At 40.0% G+C, this 25,895-nt stretch overlaps 1 protein-coding gene across 1 annotated transcript in view; it reads right to left on the reverse strand.

Annotated features, from left to right (window-relative positions):
- The window catches only part of ADCY3 (adenylate cyclase 3), a 369,755-nt gene that overhangs the window by 23,110 nt on the left and 320,750 nt on the right, over nt 1-25,895 (reverse strand). Inside the window, exons 13-15 of the mRNA XM_029596196.1 lie at nt 20,281-20,540; nt 12,766-12,847; nt 12,392-12,550 (exon numbers count right to left, since the gene is read on the reverse strand). Of these exons, the coding sequence (XP_029452056.1) occupies nt 12,392-12,550; nt 12,766-12,847; nt 20,281-20,540 (501 nt within the window). The remainder of the gene's footprint in view (nt 1-12,391; nt 12,551-12,765; nt 12,848-20,280; nt 20,541-25,895) is intronic.

A 25,895-nucleotide genomic window follows, 5' to 3' on the forward strand; every position in this document is an offset into this window, starting at 1 on the left:
GCCGCTCCGATTTCGGAGCATCCTCGGAGGGAACGGAGGCAGGCTGCGTGGCTCGGCGCGCGCCGGCTGCCCAAAATCGGCAGCCTTGCGTGCACCGATCCAGGATTTTATAAGATACGCGTGGCTACGCCCGTATCTTATAAAATCCAGCGTACTTTTGTTGGCGCCTAGTGCGCCAACAAAAGTACGCGAACGCGCTTTTTAAAAAAATCTACCCCTGAGTGAAAAAATATTTTCTACATTTAGCACAATTTGTTTTAAATGTGCTACTTATCTACTTTATGAAGTGTGCCATAGTCTTTGTATTTTTTGTAAGAGTACATAACCGATTCACATTTACCCTTTCTACTTCACTCATTTATTTATTTATATGAATTTATGAATTGCTTTCCAATTTTTACAATAAAACTTTTCAAAGTGATGATTTTATAGCTTTCTATCATATTTTATTTATTTATTTATTTAAAAGTGTTTGTATACCGTCTTTACAAACAGTGTTTAATCAAAACGGTTTACATAACTAAATAAAAAACAAATGTAAATAAAGATTTAAATTTAAAAGAACATAAAGATTATCAAATTATAAAAGCTCAAAATTACAAAAATATATAATAAAAATAAAATCTAAAACAATGAATAGTTTACATAAAAAATAAATCAATATATAATAATGTTGTGCCCTGTGTGATGGAGAAGTAGTTATGTTATTTAGTGTGTGATATATGGAAAGCAGATTGAAATAAATGTGTTTTTAGGGATTTTTTGAAGTGTTTGTTGTTGGATATGGATCTTAAAGAGTCTGGTAATGCGTTCCATAAGATTGGTCCAACAACAGAGAATGATCTTTTTCTGGTGATGTCAAGACGGGCCTGTCTTCTCCAAGCTGAACAGAGCTAACCTCTAGACTTTCCTCATAGGGGAGCCATTCCATGCCCTCATTTATTTATTTATATGACACTTGAACTGAGGCCCTAAGCAGTGTACAAGTCAACATACATAAAATTCAAACAATAATCATATACAAAGTCAGAACAGGAACATAAACATGTGGCAGTTCAGAGACAATGACTGGCATTAAAGTAAAATAAACTTACCGTAAAGTCAGTTTAAAGAAAAAGGTTGATTTTAAAAGCGTTGCTTGCGCTGCTCACATATACGTGTATGTGGGATGTGCGTGAGCCACGCAGATGTTTAAAAGCTACAATATATGTGTGTATTTACCCGTGTGTAAAGAAGAAAGGGCAGAAAAGGAGCAGGACATGGGCGTTCCGAGCAGAGCCAAGACTTGCGCGCCTAACTTCAAATTTTAAAACTGAAATCTGCAGCGCGCGCATACGCTAGATATCTGCACAGCTTTACTGCTACTCCTGTAGATCTCGTGTTTTAAGGTTTATAGAAAAGGGTGAAGGGTCTGGGTTAATTGGGGGTCATGTAGGATGAAGAACAAGAGAGGTCTGAAAGACCTTGGTATTAACTGGACAAGCTGGGAATGTGCGCTAGCTGTGCTTGAATAACCTCTTAAAATTAGGAGCATACTTACGCATGGTTGCTACATTTTAAGACATATGTGCGTAAGTACGAGCACAATTAAAAATGTCAGCGTATCCTTGCTCGTGCACCAATACGCGCATTTATGGGCGCACGTGCACTTGTTTTAAAATCGACCTCAAAGATTTTAACCATTTTCTTAAAAGTTCTGTGGCAGTCCTTCAAGTGAAGCTCTTGAAGAAGAGTGTTCTATTGTGATGGGGCAGCGACTGAGAAGGCCTGCTCCCTTGTATCTACAAGGCTGTTGGGATGCATAGATGGAACGTCCAACAGGCCCCTTTGTGCGGAGCAGTGCATTAATCCATGCCAACATTTTGAGTATTAACACAACAGTTTTACGTTTAGTCTGTCATTGCGCAGGGAGCCAGGCAGATTGTAAAGCACCAGTGAAATATGGCTCCTTATACTATGGCCTGAAATTAACAGAGCGGCAGCGTTTTGTAGTAATTGAAGCGCCTTGATAACAGTTAATGGAGCTCCCGAGTATATATCATTACAGTAATCAATTATAGGAAAAATCATGGCCTGCACAGCTGTTCGGAAGTCTTCAGCAAATAGTGCCTTAATGCAGTGAAGCAAGTGTAGTTTATAGAATCCACCTTTCACTGCAGTTTTAATTTGTGGTACCATAGGTAATTTCGAGTCGAAAAGAACTCCAAGGCTTCTAGCCTAAGGAAGGATCTTAATCTCGGTGTAGCCACATTGGAACACAGAGAGAACTAACATTTTTTCTCTGCTTCGAATCATGACAATCTCTGTCTTGGATAGGCTGAGTACCAATTTATTGTGAGTTAACCAACATCTTATGGAATTCATATACAATGTAATTGAAGTTGTGCCAGACCAGGTTTTTTTAAAGTGGATCAAAGAATTGTATGTCATCTGCATAGCCCCCAAAGAGTAGAGCCAACAACTTACAAATCGATGCTAAATAGATATTAAATAGCAGAGCTGAGAGAGCTGACCTTTGGAGGACTCCCTTTATCATTCTGGTCGCCCTTTTCTGTACCTTTTATAGTTCAGCTAGATCCTTTTGGAGATGCAATGACCAGAATTGTGCATATACTCCAGGTGCAGTCTCATCGTGGAGTGATACAGAGATATTATGACATTCTTTGTTTTATTTCCATTCCTTTTCTAATAATTCCTAACATTCTGTTTGCTTTTTTGACAGCTGCCACATACTGAGCTAAGGATTTCAAAGCATTGTCCAAGATGATGCTTAGATCCTTTTTCCAGGTGGTAACTCTTAATTTAGAATCTAACATTCTGTAAGTACAGTTTGGATTACTTTTCATTTTTTCACATTAGATTTCATCTGCCATTTAGATGCCCAGTCTCGCAAGCTCTTCCTGCAATTTCTTACAATGCTTGTGATTTAATAACTCAGAATAATTCTGTGTCATCTGCAAATTTGATCATCTCACTTATTATTCCCTCTGCCAGATAATTTATAATATATTAAAAACACCAGACCTAGAGACACTCTACTTTTATCTGCTTCCTTGAGAAAACTGACCATTAAGTCCTACTCTCTATTTCCTACTTTTTAAACTATTCACAATTCAGAATAGAACATTGCCTCCTATTCCATGACTTTATATCTTTCTCAGGAATCTTTTACAATGGACTTTGTTAAATGACTTCTGAAAATCCAAATATACTGCAACCACTGGCTCACTATTATCTGCACTTTTATTGATCCCCTTCAAAAAAAATGTAGCAGATTGGTGAAACAAAACTTCCCTTGGATAAATCCTTGTTGGCTATTTCACATTAAACAAAGTCTGTGATTTTGTTCTTTAGAATAATTTCCATGATTTTTCCCAGCACTGAAGTCCAGCGCTCACTGGTCTATAGTTTCTAGGTGCTCTTTTTAAAAATTGGAGTTACATTGGATACCCTCCAATCCTCAGGTACAATAGACAATTTTAATGATAGATTGTAAATTACTGGTAATGGAACTGAAATTTCATTTTTTTAGTTTTTTTAAAACTCAGGGGTATATACCATCTGGTCCAGGCGATATGCTACTCTTTAGTTTGTCAATCTGCCCTATTGCATCTTCCAGATTTACCATGATTTGCTTCAGATCCTCTGAACATCATTATTGAATACCATTTCTAGTATGGATATCTCCCAAACATCTTCCTCAGCAAATAATCCAAACATCCATCCTCCAAAGCAAAGAATTAATTTAGTTTTTCTGCTATAGTCTTGTCTGCCCTAAGTGCCCCTTTACCCTTCAATCAACTAATGGCCCAACCAACTTGATTCGGATGTATTTTAAAAATGTTTTATTTTGAGTGTTTGCCTCTATGGCTAGCTTTTTAAAATGTTCTTTTTGCCTCTATCTTGCCAGTGTTTATTATTTTTCCTATTTTCTTCAGTTGGATCCTTCTTCCATTTTTTGAAAGAAGTTCTTTTGGCTAAAATAGCCTCTTTCATTTCACGTTTTAACCATGCCTGCAGTCATTTGGCTTTCCTGCTACCTTTTTTAATGCATGGAATTGTTGTATCTGTGGACCCTGAGGCCGAGGCTGGATTGACTCTACCTTACAGGTTCCCTTCATTGGCAGGTGGACTCAAGTGAAGCAGAGACCCTTCAGGACCTTCACCTATACCAGCCCATGTGCCCCTTGGGTTGAGCCTTTGGGTGCTGGCAGGACTTAGGTGGGGTCTCTGCTGATGGCAGAAAAGAAGATCTATAGGAGTTATGGTCATAGGCAGGCAGCAGTCAGGCTTATCTGAGGTCTGGGCAATGGTCAAAACCAGGTATCCATCCAAGGGAGGGGAAGAGGGACGGATAGGCAGAGCAAGGAGGCTAGGACAAGAACAAATGGGCAGCGTGGATGGGACAGACTGGAACGAAGACACCAGACAAGCTGAGTGAAGGCTGAAGACAAGCGGGATGAAGACTGAAACGCAGGGAAGCAACATCCACTACTAGGAAGTAGTTGGACTTTTTGCTGAGGCAAGTTGCTTCTGAGGAGCTGTCCTTACATAGGGCTGTGCGGGTGACGTCATCTCTAGGGGTCCTGGATAATAGATAGATAATCAAACAATGATGAAGCAACTACCTCTCCTGAATTGATCACAAAACAAAGGAGAGAGGAGACTCAACTCGCTCAATACATCTGACGCTGAAGCGCCATTTTTGAATCCCTAGAGAGACCTTTAAGTTCGGTCCGGGGTACACGGAATATATTGGCCTGAATTGAGACATTACAATTCCCCTGAAGAAGACTGATACTTCAGTTGAAACATGATTCATGTTGGGATGGTTAAATTCAACAGCAATGCACTGCAGCTGCTTGATTGAAAACATTTACGGCTAAGTATTCTATTTTTTGAATTTGATATTTAAAGAACGTTCAGTTCTAAGTAAGGTTGAACATTCAAAAATTTAAAAATTTATATGGTTATAGAATTGGTTTGAATAAAGGTATTTGGTGGGTGGACAAACGACAATAAATGATTATAAAAAGGAAGCTCTGTAAGCTGATAACAGCCTGCGGCCCATTGCGTGGTGAGAGGCTGCAGATTATACTATTTATTTATTTTATTTTTTTTATTTATTTAAGTTTTTTATATACCAACATTCAAGACAATTGTCCCATCATGCTGGTTCACAAGAAACAGGAGTGCAAATTAAAATAAACTTAACAACTTGAACAATAGTGCAGAAAAAGCAGTTACATGTAACAGGGAAATATAGAACTTGGAGTAAGAAGGAAAATGCAGATCAGATAATTACATATAATAACATTGTAAGAGGAGGCTCTTAATGGTATTGCAAGCGAAGTGTGTTGATTGATGGGAGTTAAGAAATGTTGGAGTTAGGAAAGGCCTAACTCCAACATTTATACTACTTGAGCAACAATCTTTATGATATTGTCATTTGTTGGGTAATTAATTGTTGTATAAAAATCTTTTGACAAATTGTTTGTCAGATGTATTGAGCGAGTTGAGTCTCCTCTCTCCTTTGTTTTGTGATCTCTAGGGGTCCGCCACAGTCCCTTTAAATTGCAAGAAGTGGTGCGCACCCATACCTAGGGGGAGGTGTGGCACGCACTGTTGGCGGCATTCCACTGGTGGTGTCCTGCTGCATCAAGGAGTGGCATCTGGCCGCAAAGCTGGCCAGCGGCAGCCATCGCATCAGAGATGAGCAAGGTCAGCCCAGCCAGGGGAGGTGAATGCAGCAGTTTGCGGGAGCAGCCCTTGGACCATTGAACACAACAGGAATACATCTGTCTGGGCTACAATGATGATATTTTTAAACAATGTTCACACTTAATATAAACACTTAAGCCCAAACTTAAGCGCTCACAAAAACGCCAGAGGGCGTGGTCTGGTCAGGCCAGGGCTGATAAGGACAGCGGCCATTAGGCCCTGTCCAGGGGAAGCGCATGCCAGCTGGCTGCCGGCATGTGGAACTTACTCCTTCTCGGAGGAGCAGGTAAGTAATAAAACAAAAAAAATTACGAGTTAGAGTAGGTTAAGGGGTCAGGGAGGAGAGGGAAAAGGGAGGAAGGCTAAGTAGGGGGATAGGAAAGTGTAGGCCTGATTGCATCACTGTACATTATTTTTTAAAATCCCCCCCTTGCACACGCGAGACGCCACCTGCCCACACATGCGCGTGCCAATATTAACCCCCACCTGCTGTCCTGATTCCACACCCGAAGTTTCAGGTGTGTTGATACTGTCTTGAGATCTGACAGGCAGCAGTAGAATAGAGAACAGCTGTTCACTACAGAAGGAAAGAAACACTGCTGGAGACAGAGGCCGACTCTGCCAAAGAGATAACAGTGCAAAATGCAGTAACAGAACAGACCTGCTTCTGGAGATGACAGAGATGTGTCCACACACTATCCTAACTACAAGAACATCACTCCTGCATGTGCATGCCCATTGGGAATACAGTCTTTATAGATATTATTCTATGTGTAGAAATTACAGCACTGAAAAATGCATGCAATTTTGCTTAACAAACTTTGCAAAATACTACAGTACTCACAAACTTAGAATTTGAATTTTTGGTGCCCTTGGCACTGTAAATTTTGTGAGACATTATCCCAAGCAGCAGACACAGCTCATAATTTACCTAAATAATTATAATGCCTAGAACTCTATTTTCAAAATAGGTTTGCTTTGGGCATAGAATGGCAGGCAAAATTCCAGCCCTGTATTTGGGAATATAACCCAGTTGATATCCGAGCAAGATTAATACCCAAATACTGCACACTTTTCATTGCCCATTTCAAAGGAAAAGATCCATTCCAAGTATTATTTAGAGATATATCTAATGGGAAAGCTTCAAACTTATTATATTTAATCTTTAGACTTGAAAAAAATCCCAAATTATATTATTTCAATAATCCTATCTAAACTTATTTTGGGATTGCCTTTAAGAATATATCATCTGCAAACAATCCCAATTTGACCATCTTCCTACCCAACTGTATCCCTTGAAATATTGGTAAACCTCACAATTTAATGGCTAAGAGTTCCAGAGAAAAACAAAAAGGACAATAAGGGATAGCCTGTCAGATACCCCTTTCAAGTATAAAATTAGACGAAAGCGTCCTTTAACCATAAGCTACGCTTGAGGTCTATTGTATAGTAATTGTACCCATTCAATAAAAATGTCTCCAAAATTGAATTTCTTCAAGATCCAAAACAAATATTTCCAATCAACCCTGATGAATGCTTTTACAGCATCAAGACTTATCAGTAACCCCTCTTTATTACCCTGGGACCAGGACTGGATAGACAATAAGGCTTTCTAATTATTTGAGTCGGACAGTCTTCTCTTTATAAAATCTGTTTGATCAGCAGAAGCAAGGGAGCAAATAAATGTATTAACTCTATGAGCCAATATTGTAGCTAAAATGTTTATGTCCTGGTTGAGAAGAGAAATGGGTCTATAAGATTCCGGATAACACCAATTCTTTCCGGGTTTAGAGAGTCACACCACAGTAGCAAGGTTATGGTGCTTCTTAAAAGCACCAGATTTCTCTTGCAGATTGGAACATATCCTTCAAAGGATTCAAAACAGAATCTCCCAATATTTTCTTTTTAAATTCTGGCCCTAGACTGTCAGGTCCAGGCTTTAGCTAAGTGAAGTTGTGCCACACAAATTGGGGCATCAAGCTCTGATCATTCTTCATCATTAAGTTGAGGAATATCTAAAAGAGAAAAAAACCCCCAACACTTGAGGGGCATTAGAGTGAAAGTCCACAGCATACAACTCTTTCCAGTAGGTTACAAATACTTCCAAGATCAAAAGGGTTAATATTACATCACTGGCCTCTAAAATGTAGATATGTAATAAGACATCAATTTCACACCAATGACAATAACAATGATATACCAAAAAAAAAAAGTAAAAAAAACACACACATAGTCATACCACATACACATGTCCCCAAAACCCCATGTCCCTTTGCCCCCTCTCATCAACATCAATGTCCCACAACTCCAAAGCTTGAACTGGAGTTCAATATTCTTCACATAGTTTTCTCTCTTCATCTGAACCAAGTGCCCTACTCAAACTGCAACATCCAGCAGGAACCGACATTATAAAATGAAAATACTTTCAGTCCCTGGAAACACAAATAATATTCTGTGTGGCAAGAAAAAAAAAATAGTTCAAGAAAGTCAGGCAACAGGAGTTCAAAAGAAAAAAAAAAAGCTTAATAAACTGGAAAAGAGGGAGTCCAAAAAAAAAAAAAAGAACCCAACAGTCAGCTCCCCATAATGCAAATTGTAACATCAGAAGGAAAAAAGTATCAGAGCGAGTAATGTGAGTAATGTGGTACTTAAAGTTTCTCCATAAAAAGTTTGACACTCATCTTGAGTGGCAAACACTCTGATTTCCCCATTATGAAAAACCCTTACTCGAGCAGGATATTGCAATGAAAATTTAATCCCCTTCTGATAAAGCTAGGAGTAATACAGTGAAAATTCTTTACATGACGCCAGCACTTTTGCAGAGATATCAGGGAAAAGCAACAACTTGGCAGATTAATATTTCAATTCTTTAGTTTTTCAATAAGCAATCAAAAGTCACATTTTATCTATTTGACGATGACTTGCCTTGATTTGGTAGCTATTGCGACAACAGGGACCATGTGGTGTACTCACTCAGCTAAAATCAGGCGGTCCTGCACTGCAACACTGAGTGCTTCCGGTAGCCCTGTTTCACACCAACAAAGTAATGCCTCTCTAGAAGGCCAATGATTTGCACATTATCCCTTTGGCTACGATTTGCACATTATCCCTTTGGCTACGATTTTTCATGGTCATCGAGCTGTTCTTCAAGAGCCTGATTTTTCTGTTGCAATGGCAAGAGAGAGGCATCTACTTGCTCCAAACGATCGTCATCCTGCACCACTTTCTACTCAGTTGAGGTGATCATGCCATGATGTTCCTTTTTTTCATTAAGCTTGTCCATCGAAGATTGCAATTTTTGAAGCTTATCGCTTATCGCCACATTTACTGCTTTTGTAAGTTCCTTCAATCAGGCCTCTGATATCCTCTCTGCCACGACACTCAACTCCAGCGTCATTCTGTCTTCCCCCTACTGTTCCTTTCTCAATGCCAGTTTTCTTCATCCTGCCTGACATTTCCACAGATTTTTTTAATCACAAAATTGTTCATGTGAGTAAGCAATGATTAAAATTAACAAATAATCTGTCACCGACTACAAAAATACGAAAAAATCTGAGATATTGCTGCCGGTTTCCAAGAGCGAGGACAGGAGACTCCATTCAGCTCTACTTCATCACCAGAAGTCCTCAGGACTATTTATCTTTGGAACCAAAGTTGATATAGAGGCCTCAAGCAATATTTGAAAAGCTCCCTTATTTAAAAAAAAAAAAAAAAAAAAGGTTATTTTAAATGTCTCATTGTTTTTGGAAATGGATTTGATCCTGCCCCATGTATCATGCTTGTGAATTGAGAGTAATAAACCTACCCACTGCTATAGAATTGTATGATATAAAACTAAAAGACAGATTTAAGTTTGAGCACAAGCATAGCAGGAAAGCTACAGAACACCTTTCATATCAGTGAGCTCACAGTTTTGAAATAGCATCTATTATTGCCTAAGGATTTAATTTCCTGCAACTTCAGACAAGGTAAAAAATCCACAGAAAAAAAAAATTGTGCAAACAAATATTTCTACAAGAATGACTATGGAACTTTTGCCTGAAATTGCTAAATTTAGAATTTTTGCTTGCATGGTTTGTTTTCTTGTCAATTTTCTTTCCTTCACAGAAATAGGAAGAGATTAAATGCCCAGCAAAACATTTCTAATTTGTGTGAGAAAACTGACTTGAGGATTTTGGCACATTTTTTGCCCTACTTTACCTAAAACTTATATGTCCCTATATGCAATTTTCCAAAGGTACAGGGAATTCACTTAGTGCAATAACCAGGTTTTTCTCCAGTGACTTCGCACTGGATTTGGCTGGTCAAAGGATGCACTAAACAAGAGGGGTTCCACCAGTGGTACTACCACCTGCCACTGCTGTGATGACCCATAAACTGTAACCTTCTAAGAGGTCAGCTGCTTGAAGACAAGCTCTCTGCTAGTGGTTTGGCAGAATGTAAAGGCTGATAAATTACATGGGCAAAGTAGTTTCACAAAGCCCTATGAGAATATCAAAAGATGATGAACTGAAGAGAGTTGGATATTTCATCCACCTGCAAAGCACTATCTGGCACACTATCAGTAGTTGATCATGCAAAGAAATATAAACAGTTTGCACTGGTAGAGACTTGCCAATGTATTGGATAGCTAGAAAGATAGTATGGTGTCTTTCTTCGCTGATTGTAACTGGGGGGGAACCATTGTCTGCAACTCATGAGCAGAGGTGCATAAACCATAAGTCAAGCCAGAGTTGAATTAAATAGCACCAAAAACAGAAGAAAAGCCTAAACAAAACCAACACTATCCAATCTTGCAGTCTTTTTGTGTAGCTGTAGTTTGATTTATCCTGTTTCCGCTTGCTCATTCTTGTCAGCAGAACCCTCACCCAATCTTACTCGCAGTCAGCCCAGCTTTCCAAACTGTGAACAGGACATCATTTGCATGCGTAAGTGGAGATGCGGAGATTTAAATTAGTATTTTATAAAATACTGGTCATTTTTGTACCCAAAAAGTACATGTTTATATTTGTAATTTATTTATATTTGTATTGTATTTATATTCAGCCTTTTAGCCACTTCATACTGGATTACATTCAGAAACTATGATTATTTTACTGTCCCCAGAGGGCTCACAATCTGAGGGGGCATTCCATGAAATTAGCAAGTAGCACATTTAAGACTAAACAGAGAAAATTCTTTTTCACTCAATGCACAATAAAGCTCTGGAATTTGTTGCCAGAGGAGATGGTTAGTGCAGTTAGTGTAGCTGGGTTCAAAAAAGGTTTGGATAAGTTCTTGGAGGAGAAGTCCATTAACGGCTATTAATCAAGTTTACTTAGGGAATAGTCACTGCTATTAATTGCATCAGTAGCATGGGATCTTCTTAGTGTTTGGGTAATTGCCAGGTTCTTGTGGCCTGGTTTGGCGTCTGTTGGAAACAGGATGCTGAGCTTGATGGACCCTTGGTCTGACCCAGCATGGCAATTTCTTATGTTCTTATGCCATATAAAAAAAACACACATATATTTCACATGCAAAATTGTAAAAATTCCTGTGTAATAACCCAGAAGAAAAAGTCTCCAGGAAAGCAGCAGAGGCAAACAGAGTCAGGAAACTGCCAGAAGGGGCGGGGTTCAAAAGACTGCCAGCAAGGCCACAGAGTGAAAGCAGGGGTCAGTTGAAGGGAGACCGAGGTAGGCTTAATGTTGCACCAGCTCAAGAGGTAAAACCTGGAGGGACTTTTTCTAGGGACCTAGCTACATGCCTGTCACACAGATACAGTTACTAACAAATTCTTATAGAATGCTAGCATATCCTGAGTAGCTGTTAAGATATTATACAGGCTATAAAATAAAGACAAATATACTTTTCCTAATATCTGTGCCTATTACTAGACAGGATAATTGGTGCCACTTGTAGACCTGTTTGGGAATAATTTTCAGTGGTTCACTAAGAAAATAAAGGAGTCCAGCTGAAGTATGAACTTCTCGGAGAAGGTAACATAGTGGATGATGGTAGAAAAAGACCAACCTGTCCATCTGGTCTGCCAAGCTATTCCTGTCCACGCTGCTATGGTTATATCCCTGCTGCCAGTTATAGAGCAGGACCACTATATCTCTCCTTATCCTGGACAGTTTTAACATCTTACTCATTTACACTCTACCACCTTGGGCAAATGAGCAGCAGGTCAGGAGGCCCGGACATAGATCTATCAACTGTTAGGGAGCAGCCGAGCCCAGATGCCCCATGGGCATGGAGAGCTCAGGCCTGGAGAGGTAGGGAACATGCCCATCACTACTGCAGTGACTGCTACTGACCTACAAGTGGTGTTTTGTGTGCACCTCACAGGAGGCCAAGAAAGGTTCCCTGAGCCTCCAGGGCCTGCTGTCTAGAAGGGAGGAGTAAAGATGGTAAGATTACAGGAGAGAAATTTAAAAAATTAGAAGTTACATGGGATTCAAGGGAATCACATGGAAGCAGGTTAAAGAATATAAAATCTAAGCCAGCAGACCCATTTTAAACTGATAGAAAGTATTTGCTTTGCTTTGTGGAATTTTGAAAGTCTGCACAGGACACAGAAGATCTGGTTTTATTTTGAAGCATTTTGTCATAGGCCGAATGGTACACAGATCATGGCTGAGGTAGACTGTTACTTTTACCTTCCTTGTTATGATATCTATTCTCTCACCTCATCCCTTTTCTTGGACCCCAAGAAGTGACGGGCTACGTGTTCCGGGAGCATGTTTGTCACCAGAGCTTCGTTCCAGCGCCTCATGTCATACACTTTCTCCTTCTGATCATGAACATCAATTTTCCACAGAAACAATGTCCTTGATAGCTTCTCTACCTAGGAATAAGCAGCAAATACCTCAAATATGGTATTACTGGAAATGCTTATTACTGTGACATCTGTACAAACAGGCCACACTCTTATCTGTTTGCTGGATAGTAGCATACATCCACTGGCCCATCAGGTTGGTTCTCTGGGCCTCATTACTGCATCTTTACCTAAAAAGAGACTTGGAATTGCATAAGAAATGAGATGAATGTCGCAATACTCACATGTCGTGCAAAGTAGTAAAAGCTGAGCATCATGATGAAAATCATCACTGTCATGGCATATCTGGAAGGAACCAATGAATACCTATGGACAGAAAAACAGGAAGTCACATTCAAATTTCTAAAGCATAAACAGTCTAATGGAATAAAAATAATTAAGCTGTCTAGTAAGTCTAGCTACAGAAAATAATTAATTGCTATTCTTTTCAGATATTTTGGATGCTATCAAAGGAATACATTTAAAAAATACTAATTAAATGAGCCTCTTAAAAATCACTTGAAAATTTTAAACTATCGCACTTCTTTAAATAAAATTTCAACATCTTTAAGTTTGGCTATCTTCCATATTATTTTGATTTTTAGGAAAAACTTTTACTTCTCCTGACTTGTCCCTAAGTCACAGATATTCCTAAAACATTTAAATAGATTAAGCCCACCAGAGATAAAGCAGAAAGGATTTAGAAAGGCCAATTCCCTCTGTCCTTGATACATTTTATAGTCATGTACGGCTTCTCACAAGATATCTACATCTCCATGTTTTCCCAACATGATTGCTCTCTTCTGGTCTCAGAAGAACAGTGGAGTCCAATTGTCAGACAGCTTGTGTAGATGCAAAGTCCACAGGTGAAACTTGAAACTGTTTTTCAAAGGGAAACTCTACAGTTAATTTCCCATCGAAAACTGCCCACATAGGCCATGCGTATTGCACCTGCGATTTATGCAGGCAGAAAATGGCTCAGAAACAAAGTGCATAGATTTGAATATCAAAACTATATGCATTGTTTCTTTAGCTCACACTTTCTCCACCACCAGGAACACCTCCTCTCAATCCAGCTAAATGTGCATGTGCTGTGAAAGACCCCATATTTGTAGCCTGACTGTGGGGGGAGGGGAGAGGCAAGTTTCACACAGGCCAATTTGCCTAGATAAATTGCCATTTACCAGGGTAAATGGGCTTTGAAAAACTGTCTCCTGTATGTACATATGTTCTGTAGGATCCTGATACATAAACATTAGAAGATCCAGGAATGGAGTTGGGTCAACCCGTGTCCCAGGGAATCTGGATAGTGCAGCCAGCTGTGGTCCCCTTCCAATGATGCAGTCTCATAAGAACTCAGAAGAGCCCCTACAACAGCTGTAGTAGCAGTGGCAGCACGGAGTACCGGCACATCACTCCTCTAGCAAGGTGCATTGGTGTACCCTAGGGAGTCACCCATCTTGTCCACCTTTTCTGACCACTCTGACAAGAATGTCTATGAACAAATCAATTCAATGACATACTTTCAAGTGCAACAGCCAGTCTAAGATGATCACTAGAACAGACTAAACAGGACTGGCCCTGGACTCAGGTGGCAAGTGCTGTGCACTACTATGCAGAAGGTCAACAGTTTGATCCTCAAGTTGGATTATCTGTTCCCCAATTTTAATAGGGGAAATTGAAGTATGTGGATCGTTGGGTTTTAGCTCCCCAATGTGGAAGAGAGCAATGGTCAAGTCTCCAGTCTATAAAACACAGAGTTACCATTTTGCAGGGAGAATTTTTCAGCTATTCCTTGAAGGGGCAGAATATCTGTTTCTACTCCTCAGAATATTTTGATTCTGGGAAAAGGAGACCTGGAATGGGAATATGAGAAAGGGAACCTTTTCCTAACTTTTAAGATACCTTTTTAGAACCCTTTTGCTTTTAGGAGAAAGAGGTTTTGTGTCTTTCCTGAACATAAGAATATAAGTCCATAAGAAGTTGACATACTGGGTGAGAATGAGGGTCCATCAAGCCCAGCATCCTGTTTCCAACAGTGGCCAATCCAGGTTACAAGTATCTGTCAAATACCCAAACATTAAAAAGATCCATTGCTACTAAAGCCGGTAATTCCCTAGCTCAACTTGATTAATATAGCAATTTATGGACTTTTCCTGCAAGAACTTATCCAAACCTTTGTTTAACTCAGCTACAATAATTACCTTAACCACATCCTCTGGCAATGAGTTCCAGAGCTTAATTGTGCACTGAGTGAAAAAAGAATTTTCTCCAATTTGTTTTAAATGTGCTACTTGCTAATTTCATGGAGTGCTCCCTAGTCCTTGTATTATCTGAAAAAGTATATAACCAATTCACATTTATCTGTTCAAGTCCTTTCATGATTTTATAGAATTCTATCATATCTCCCCTTTGCCATCTCAAACTAAACATCCCTAGCCTCTTTAGCCTTTCCTCATAAGTGAGCTATTCCATCCCCTTTAACATTTTGGTCACCCTTCTCTATATCTTCTCCAGTGCAACCAAATCTGTTTTGAGATGCAGTGACCAGAATTGCACACAGTATTCAATTCAAGGTGCGGTCTCACCATGGAGCAATACTGAGACATTATGACATTTTCCATTTATTCACCATTCCCTGCCTAATAATTCCTAACATTATGTTTGCTTTTTTGATGGCTGCAACACACTGAGCCGACAATGTTAATGTATTATCCACTATGATGCCTAGATCTTTTTCCTGGGTGGTAATTCCTAATATGAAAACTAACATCGTGTAACTACAGCAAAGGTTATTTTTCCCTATATCTATCACCTTGCCCTTATCCACATTAAATTTCATCTGCCATTTGGACGCCCGATCTTCCAGTCTCGCAAGATCCTCCTGCAATTTATCATAATCTGCTTGTAAATTAACTACGCTGAATAATTTTCTGCCATCTGCAAATTTGATCACCTCACTCGTCATACTCCTTTCTAGATTATTTTTAAATATATTAAAAAGCACCACTCCAAGTACATCCCCAAGGCACTCCACCGTTTACCTTTTCCCACTGAGAAAACTGATCATTTAATCCTACACTGTTTTCAGTTTGCAATCCACAAAAGGGCATTGCCTCCTATCCCATGACTTTTTAGTTTTCTTAGAAGCCTCTCATGAAGGACTTTCTCAAATGCCTTCTGAAAATCCAATAAACTACATCTATCGGTTCATCTTTATTCACATGTTTAATAACCCCTTCAAAAAATGTAGCAGATTTGTGAGGTAAGACCTCCCTTGCATAAATCTAGTCAGGCTGTGTCCCATTAAACCATGTCTATCTAAATGTTCTTTGATTTTATTTTTTATAATATTTTCCATGATTTTTCCCAGTACTGAAGTCAGGCTCACCAGTTTATAGTTTCTCAGATCACCTCTGGAGCCCTTTTTAAATATTGGGGTTACATTGGCCAACTTTCAGTAAATATATTGCTTTTAAGGGGAAACTCTTTAATCATCTATAACACTAAAACCCTTTTACGAAAAACTTCCCTCAGGAGCATGCTACATTTAGCTGGGGAATTCAGGTCCTTCACGTTAAATGAACAACATGAAAATTCAAACAATAGCAACACAATTGTTGCGTAACTGCAATACCAATATCCTGTCTTAATGGCAATCCAAGAGCAAAGGGAAATACCTGTGACAAGAACAATATGACAAAAAAAAAAAAAAGTAAAACAAAACATTCCAAGCCAACACTCTCCAATGAAACCACATACCCAGAATCCAAAGCCAGAGAAAGAGAAATACCCTACCCAATCCAGCAGACCCTCACCCACAGAAAAGAGACCAAACTTCTTCCTATTTTGCTTCCACAAAGGTTAAGAAAGGGGGAGCTGGCATTTTGTTGCCAGGAATTTTCCTTTTACAGTAAATAATAATTAGAAAAGATCCGGACGGATGATATATTTTTGTTACGTGCAAAGTAAACCTTGGCCTCTGTCTACTCCCCAAAGGTTAACCAAATTCAGTTTATTTCTGTGTGTTTTTCAGATCTTGTGTCTTTTTCTGAAGCTACAGTTTTTGTTAGGTGGTATTAATATAGTTCTCTCTCTCATATTTGATAAAACTGGCCTGATCTCTAGGGATCTGAGGGTAATGCCCTCTTGTTTGAGCAGTTGTTGCAGAACGCTGGGGGGGCGATGACCCCTGTAGACATCTCTAACCAAATAAAAATGATTTTATTTTCTATTTGTCCCCACATAATTCCTATTCAAAAATAGATTTTATTTTTATTAATAAGACAGAGAAGGGAATGGTACTTTCTGCTGAGGTGGGCCTTAGTGAATGGTCCAACCATGCAGCTATTCTGTTAGAATGTTCTTTAAATATATGGGAGCTGGGCCCAAGAAGATGATAAGATGTGTGAGATGGTGTCAGAGGCTATTGAGGAATGTTTTGAGAAGAACACTAATGGTGATGTGTTGGATGATGTGGCTAAGGCCACGCTGAGAGGTAAACTGATAGCTTTAAGTGCTGCTAGAAACTGGGCCTCTAGAAATTTGGAAGACAGGGCAGCAGATGAATTGTCCAAGACTGAATGGTTAAATAAAGATATTGGTCAAGGCATCTGGGGGAGCTGGCTCAACATAAGAGGTCTATTTTACATTTTATTCTTATTCAAAAATGTCTGAAATTATCTCATTGATTTATAAGATTACTAAGGCCAAACTATCCCTAGACCCTGGATTGTTAAGCCATAGTTTAGCAGCTCATGGAGCAGATCACACTAGATGTCCTATGTTAATTGCTCATATGTTGGTAGTAGCAAAGCATCTAATTGGACCTCTTCATCTAAACCCCTTTGTCTTTATGATTTTAAAATATATAGCATATTTATGCCATGAAACAGCTGATATTCCATGTTAAGGATTTTTATCCTGATGTCTAAAAAACTTAGAAGCTCTTCCCGAATACAGTTGATAAGAATGGGATGGTTCAGGGAATTGGGGGTGTATTTTTATTTTGCACTTACTGTTTTTTCTCTTATTAGTTGTTTCTTTTTTCCTTTTTGATTTCTACGTAAAGGTATTTTATTGTGAGTTGGATGCAGCGTTTTTGGGGTTCCAATAGGATAGTGATGGGAGGGTGACATTATGCTTTTGGAAGGATTTTTCTTTTATGTTTTGTTGACAGTGTTGTTGTGAGCGTGGACCCTTGGGCCAAGGCGGATTTGACGTCACCTGCAGGGTGGAGCCCTGTGAGTCTCCACTGTCGGCGGGCAAACCCAGATGAGGCAGAGGTCCAAATGGAGCTTCATCTTTACCAGCCCATGTTCCCCTCGGGTTGAGTCTTTGGGTACTGGGGCCCTCTGCTTGTGATGAGTCTTTGGGTACTGGGGCCCTCTGCTTGTGATAAGATCTGTGAACGTGGCAGGGTTGGAACAGAAGAAGGCAAGGCTTATTCGGTGGCAGATTATGGTTGAAGGCAGGCGTCAGTCAGGCAGGTCCAAGAGTTGGACCGAGGTCAATATCAATTATCTGTGCAAAGGGACAAGGCAGGATGGATAGGTAGAATGGGCAGATAAGGAGCAGAACAAGCAGGAGAAGCAAACTGAAGAACTAAAGAGGTAACGACAAGGGATGCCACGAAGACAAGGTCCACGGAGGCTGGAGATGAAGACTGAAGACACAGAATGCTGGACTAAAGACTGAAGACACATGTTGCTGGGCAGAAGACTAAAGACACAGGATGTTGGGCTGAAGACTGAAGACACAGGACACTAGGTTGAAGACAGAAGACACAGGATGCAGGCCTGGAACTGGGAGAGAAGACAAGCTGGAACTGGAGACACAGAAAGAAGATGCTGGCAACTCACTACACTGGAAGCAGGTTGACCTATTGCCGAGGCAAGTACTGAAGGTAGGCAAGGGTGTTTTATGGGCCAGAACGCCTGATGTCATTCAAAGGGGCCATGGGGCTTTTCCCATTGAAGTCCCTTTAACTCTTAGAGAAAGATGCGCGCGCGCCTAAGGAAGCAGTGAGGAGAGAGTGCTGGAGTGACAGCGTCTGCTGCGTGTCGGCGGCGTTTCACCGTTTTCATGGAAGTGGCTTTTGCGGTATCGGTGGCAGCATTCTTGGGCCCAGGGCTGGAGGTAAAAGCGGCGGTCCGCGGGAATGGCCCGCATTACTTATTATCTGTATTCTAAGCCAATTTTTGTCATTTTTCTTTCTATGTATTGGTGCTACTTTGATTATTAAAACATCTTTAGAACGTTAAAAAAACAGAAAATATGGGCGTAACTGTGCGCATTTATGTAATGCAGGGTTTTGCATACACCTGCTGACTTTCAAAGTGGACTTGTGCACGTAAGTCCACTTTGGAAATTTGGCTGAAATCCATGTGTACTTTCTACACATGGATTTCAGCCCTACCCAGGCTGTTATAAAATTACTCTCACTTATTTTCCTGTGCCCTGTTCTTCCATTATGAGTTGCGGTACATATAATCACTGGTTTATATTTGAATTTTGGTTTAGACCATTTCCAGTTAGTTAACCTTTAAGAATGAACTAAGCCTTTATTGTTGGCTTGTTCCCACCGCTAGGTAGGACTGATCCAAACTAGACTTGCTTTTCTTATGGAAATCAATATGGAAATGTATTTTATCAGTTTTATTTAACTCACGCCTTTTCATTGGTAGCTCACGGTGAGTTATATGTTGTCAGTATTTTACTATCCCCAGAGTGCTTACAATCTAAGGGCCTGATTTACTACACCTTTTCTCCCTTTCTGCGTCTAGGGGTTAAAATACTTAGCTAATGAGGCTTTAAATTTGTACTTGAGGCAATAGAAGGTGAAGTGACAAGGAGCAGCAGTGTGATGTAAACCCTTGCTTACCTGGTTCTCAGCCCACTGTGCTAACCACTAGGCTACTCCTTCGCTACAAATACATGTATCAGGGTTAAAGCCAGAAATGGACTGGCCTGTTCTTTATGACATGGAGCCAGCAGCAACCCTCCTGTGAAATTATTTAGACACACATGTACAAGTAAGAAGCTCCTAGTTCCACTTGTGCAAGTCAGAGAACTAGACTTGTCTGCTTATATACTGTAACAACACACAAAATGAGTCTATGTTGCCGGACTGCTCTATTTTTATCTTGTTTTGTTTTTCACCCATGAACCCAAAGTATTCCGGGATTGGCAGTCCTATTTTTCCATAATAAGAAAAGCACAATAAATCCTCATGTGCCTTCAGAACAGAGATATTTTAAAAGATTGAACCTTATTAAAAACAAAAAAAAAATGCTCTAAAAATCAACCACCACATGCAATCAGCAAAAATTGTCGTTAAGGTTCCTAAAATCAGCTGGCCACCTTTAGTATATAATATACTCGTCGATACTGCAAGTGAATTGGGCTCATAATGAAAGGATTCAAGAGGCACTGAAAGAACTGAGTTTCTCTGAGGCTAAATTCATCAACACCAGTATGTGATCAGTATATGTTTCCTAAGTTGTATGTAGCTTTCAGTCCTCCCCACAGGATTCAATACATAAAAATAACTTTTAATGAAAGCACTGGAGAGTACTGCATTTAGGGTTTTTCCAAAGATTCAGCCCTGTTTTTATTGAAGATGTATGTGCTGTATTTTATACCTTGATTGTGAGTGTAACGCTGAGATTTGCGGATCAGCAGAACAGAAATTTTTAAAATAAATAAACAAACTAGCTATGATGGATGACTCTACTGTGTGCTTTTTGCAAATATCTTACACATAATTGTTGAACCGTCTCCTGTCATAGTCATCGAAGATCTGTTTCCAGGCATAAATGTTGACCACTCCCACGGCGATTGTGATCATCAGCATCAATGTCAACTTGACCATGTGACTGACTTGCACCAACATGATAGTAGCTATGAGGGCCAGCACTGCAATATAACTGTAATACTTGGGGTTTTGTACACAGCCTTCAGAATCTGTTTGCGTGTTTGTTCCATTGCCAACAATTGAGTAGTACTGCAGACAACTGAGCTGTTGAAGAGGAAGAGAAGAAAATTAATGATGAACTGCTGTGCTGTTATGAAGCAACAGTTTTCGTTTTGCTTTCCCTAAGTTGATAATTTCTTATTAACAGAAATAATATATACTGTGCGTCGCCAGAGAGCAAACAGATTATCTGGCTAAAGTTAGCTGGACACCTTGTCCAGAATATTCAGCAGTGTGCTGCCAATCAGGCAGCACACTGCTGCCTGATTGGGCTCTTTCATGATTGACCTGGTCAGGTTAGTAGCTCTGTCCTCTCCTAGATTTAGGTTTATGTTCCACATTTGAGCTACTTCATGGCAGTTTATATTCAGGTACTGTAGGTTCCCTGTCCCCAGAGGGCTCACAATATAAAGGGGGTCATTTACTAAGCATTTTTTCCACAGGCACAAAATGGGAGAAAACCTTTAGTAAATGAATCCCTAAGTCTGTTCTGTACCTGAGGCAGTAGAGGGTAAAGTGACTTAAGGTCACTTCTGCTGCATTGATCTAACACTTCTTTTGATAGTTATTATTATTTCTTAAGGTTGTGGGGAATTTCTGTGTTTCGAAGCGTAGACTGACCTTTTGGGCAGCTGATCCAGCCAATCACATAGACTGGTGATGGGGGTAGTAGCCCCATGCCATACAGAGCCACTGCTACCAACATCAACCCCACAGCAGCTATTTTCAAAGGGGTAATGTGCGCCAATTTTATAACATGCACGCGCATGTTATAAAATCCATGGGCTGCACACTTGTGCAGGTGGCGCACGTAGCGAGGGGGGGGGCCTAATTTTATATTAGTACACTGGAAATGAGATCGGGCCTCTCCCAGTTCCCTCCCAGTCCGCTCCAATTAAGAAGTGGACTGGGAGGGAACTTCCCTACACCCCCTATCCATTCTCCCTCCCTCTTCACCTCTTCTGTCCTCCCCACCCCCTAAACCCTGTCTTGTACCTTTTTTTGTTGTTGTTTTGTTGCTTACTGCTCCAAGGGGGGGGGGGGGGAAATGGATCTACTCATCCTTTTGACTTCTTCTCTCCACCAAACACAGATGTCACATCCAACCCAACATTCAGTGGTGATGTTGCCAAACGGATCTTTCTTCCTATGAGGTTAGGTAAAATCACCATGAATAATGTTCCTCCTCAGGTGATAGCCTATATCCATGCTGAGGGGAGCAAGGGAGGGCTAAGGGATACAATAGAGTAAGTCACTCAAAATGTGGATGGGATAGAAGGTAAGGTTTATCTTTTGCAGATGACACTAAGATCTGCAACAAAGTGGACACGCCAGAAAGAGTGGAGAGAATGAGATGGGATTTAAGGAAACTGGAAGAGTGGTCGAAGATATGGCAGCTGAGATTCAATGCCAAGAAGTAGAGAGTCATGCATATGGGGTGTGGAAATCCGAAAGAACTGTATTCAATGGGGGGAGAAGGGCTGATGTGCACGGGGAAGGAGAGAGATCTTGGGGTGATAGTATCTAATGATCTGAAGTCGGCGAAACAATGTGACAAGGCGATAGCTAAAGCCAGAAGAATGCTGGGCTGCATAGAGAGAGGAATATCAAGTAAGAAAAGGGAAGTGATTATCCCTTTGTACAGGTCCTTGGTGAGGCCTCACCTGGAGTACTGTGTTCAGTTCTGGAGACCGTATCTCCGAAGGGACAGAGACAGGATGGGGGCAGTCCAGAGAAGGGCGCCCAAAAAGGTGGAGGGTCTTCATCAAATGACTTATGAGGAGAGATTGAAGAGTCTAAATACGTACACCCTGGAGGAAAGGAGGAGCAGGGGTGATATGATACAGACTTTCAGATACTTGAAGGGTTTTAATGATCCAAAGACAACGACAAACCTTTTCCGTTGCAAAAAATCAGCAGAACCAGAGGTCACGATTTAAAACTCCAGGGAGGAAGACTTGGAACCAAAGTCAGGAAGTATTTCTTCACAGAGAGGGTGGTGGATGCCTGGAACGCCTTTCCGGAGGAAGTGGTGAAGACCAAAACTGTGAAGGAGTTCAAAGGGGCGTGGGATAAATACTGTGGATGCATAAAGTCTAGAGGAAGTGAATGAAGAGAAGAGGCATTGGGGTGGCTTGTGGGAATGACGGCTACTACCTGGAGATAAATATCCTTATTCAATAAACATACACACGGTTAATGCGACTCCAACATTGCTCTATGCTTCAACGGCAAGAAGAAATGTGAAAAAAAGGATTTGCATCCACATAACAGGGGAGTAGCTTGCTTTTACGTCGGTTACTACCCAAAACCAAAAATGCCTGATACTTCACTTTCAATGCATATCCAGCATAGCACTATGCTTCAATGGCAGGGGGAATGAAGAAAAGATGTTTTATATTCAGACATCTACCAACAAGGACTGAATTACATAGTCTGGGTAAAACAAATAAACATGGGTGTAGCTTGCTTGTTACGGCGGTTACTACCCCAAATCAAGCCTGATACTTCACTTAGAATACATATCCAGCGCAGCTCACTGCTTCAACGGCAGGGGGAATGAAGAAAAGAGGATTTATATTCAAACAACCAACAAGGACTGAATTGCACAGGCTGGGTAAACAAGCTTGGGAGTAGCTTGCTTATTACAGCGGTTACTACCCCAAACCAATTAGCTGGATACTTCACTTAGATGCAGCTCCAGTACTGCTATCTACGATGGCGGGGGTGGAAGGGAAATAGAACCAAAACAATTATTTAAAGGGACAAGTGTAACAGAAAAGTATGGAAAAAAAAAGTGTGAAAGCTTGCTGGGCAGACCGGATGGACCGTTTGGTCTTCTTCTGCAGTCATTTCTATGTTTCTATGTAAAGTAGTAGTATTTATGTATGTATGTATGTATGTATGTATTTATTTATTTATTTATTTAGGCGTTTGATATACCGGCATTCCAAGAGATGATCACAACGGTTCACAAAATCCTCATACATATATTCATGGTCAATGGTCATATACTGTATGTTCAGCATTCACCGTCTAGTTTGATTCCGCATTGTATACATATTCTAGTTCATAATCATAAATATTCTAGAATATTGCACTAGCTACTATATAATCCGTTACATATTCATGTGCTTTCTTGGTCGACCTAACACAGATTAAAGGTTCTAGTCCTACTAATAATGTACTTCACATCATTTGTTACTTAATGCTCTCTCTATTCACAGTCTTTTGTCTTTTACTTTAAATCGTATGCTTTTCTTTACGTTAAAACGTATGCTTTTCTAAATAGCCATGTTTTCAGTTCACGCTTGAAGTACTTTCTATCAGTTATCAGACGTACTGACTCTGGGAGTGAGTTCCATAACATGGGACCCGCTATGGAAAACATTCGGTCTCTTATTTGCGTTAGGTGTATGGTCTGAGTGGTTGGTACCATTGGCAGTCCTTTGTTTTGTGATCTTAGGTCTCTCTGTGGTGTGTAGTACTGAATTGATACTCCTAATAAACATGGATTAATATTGTTGATGATATTGAATATTAGGGATAGAACTTTATAGTGTATTCTGGCTGGTACAGGAAGCCAGTGCAGGGCGAGCAGTGAGGGGGTGATGTGGTCAAATTTCCTTGTTCCTTGCAAGAGTCTTGCGGAAGCATTTTGAAATAGCTGTAGTGGTTTTAGTAGATTCAAAGGTAGGCCTAGTCAAAGAGAGTTGCAGTAGTCTAAGTTTGAAAATATAAGGGTTTGTAAGACAATGCGGAAGTCCTGTATTGTTAACAATGGTTTCAGTCGATGTAATATTCTCAGCTTGGAGTACCCTGTTTTGATTAATTTGCTTATATGCTTTTTCATCGTGAAGTTCTCATCGATCTGAATTCCGAGGTCTCGTACTTGATCTGAATTAGTACTATATATGCAGAATGCCTTTAACGTGCTTCATATGCACCACTTGGCAGGGTGGACAAATGGAGAATTTCAGTTTTTGGTGCTGTCAGCCAATAGATCTGCAAGGTTCTATCAGCTTTCACATCTTTGAAGGGGGTTATTGACTCTTACCATAAGCAGTGATTGACAAGTTCCTCTGAAAGTGGCATACAGTTAATGGCCATTAGGAGGGAATGAAATGGTGCCAATATTTCTCAGTTGTGATAAACAAAAATAAATTGTCCCTTTTGCATAATGTCTATTATGATTCCTGAGCCCAAGGACTGAAAAATTATTAAGCCAAGCCTACTGGCAACCTATCTTCTTTCAGAAGCACTAACATTTAATTACACTACGTAGATCCTTCTGTCTTTTCATTCTGCCAAGCAAAGGAATGCTTTTGTACCTCCTCCTATTCTACTTTCTCCCTCTACTGCCCCTCGCTAGCAGCTCAGATGACTATCCCTCCCAGCAATTCCCAAAGCCAGGGCTGTAATAAGGATCCCTTGCTTATAAGGCCACTTTGCCTTATAGTAGCATCTCAACATGGAACACGGCAGCCTGCAGATTTGACAGCAGTGGCATGAGCTGGCAACTTATCAAGATAGTTAAAGACAGGTAATGAGGTCTCCCAGGTAATGCATTGAAACTACCTGCTGTGGCTAGATCTACACTAAACAGAGGTACAAGAATAACCTCCACTGTGGGCAGGGAGCAGATTTATTCAACTTGACTCACAACAAATAGTTTGTTTATCTGCTTTTAAAGAGATTGAGCTGTACAATAGAAATATGTAGCAAAACAAGATTGGGTTACTAATAAAATCCCAGAGGAGAATAAAGTACTGCTTTCATTTGTGCCATTGGTATACAATATCAGGCTACAGTTCTGCCTTTTATTTACTTTGATGGCACATCAGTGGAAGTTTTTAAGAAGCACTTATGTCAAAACTTTATGTCTAGTGTCCATTGTAAGGACATATAAAACATAAGAATTGCCAAACTAGAGAAGACCAACTGTCCATCTAGCCCAACATCTTGTCTCTGATAGTAACAAGCGGTAAGTGCTTAAGAGAAGGGTATAAGACACAGGGCGCATGCCCACCTTCCCATATTTTATCAGTCATAGTTTAGGGATGTAATAAATTCTGAGTGACATCTCTGATTGGAAAGTTAATTAGCCTACGATTGATCTATCTTTCATAAACTAGTCTATTCACTTTGTGAACCTAGTTACAATATTTGCTTCCTATTATTCTGTTGCAATGAGTTTGAAAAGTCAACTATGTATGTTTCATCCAAATTCTTATTGACCTTTGGAGGTTGCCTAGCAATAAATATTTTAGTTTTGCTAAACAGAAATGTATATAAAAAGATATTCATGAGATATTGGGAAAAATATTTGTTACAGCCTGAAGGAAGATGTTCAAGGCATGCAGACTGATGATTCATTAACGCCCTCCATCCACAGATGGC

Source organism: Rhinatrema bivittatum, chromosome 3, assembly GCF_901001135.1.
Source record: "Rhinatrema bivittatum chromosome 3, aRhiBiv1.1, whole genome shotgun sequence".
NCBI lineage: Eukaryota > Metazoa > Chordata > Amphibia > Gymnophiona > Rhinatrematidae > Rhinatrema > Rhinatrema bivittatum.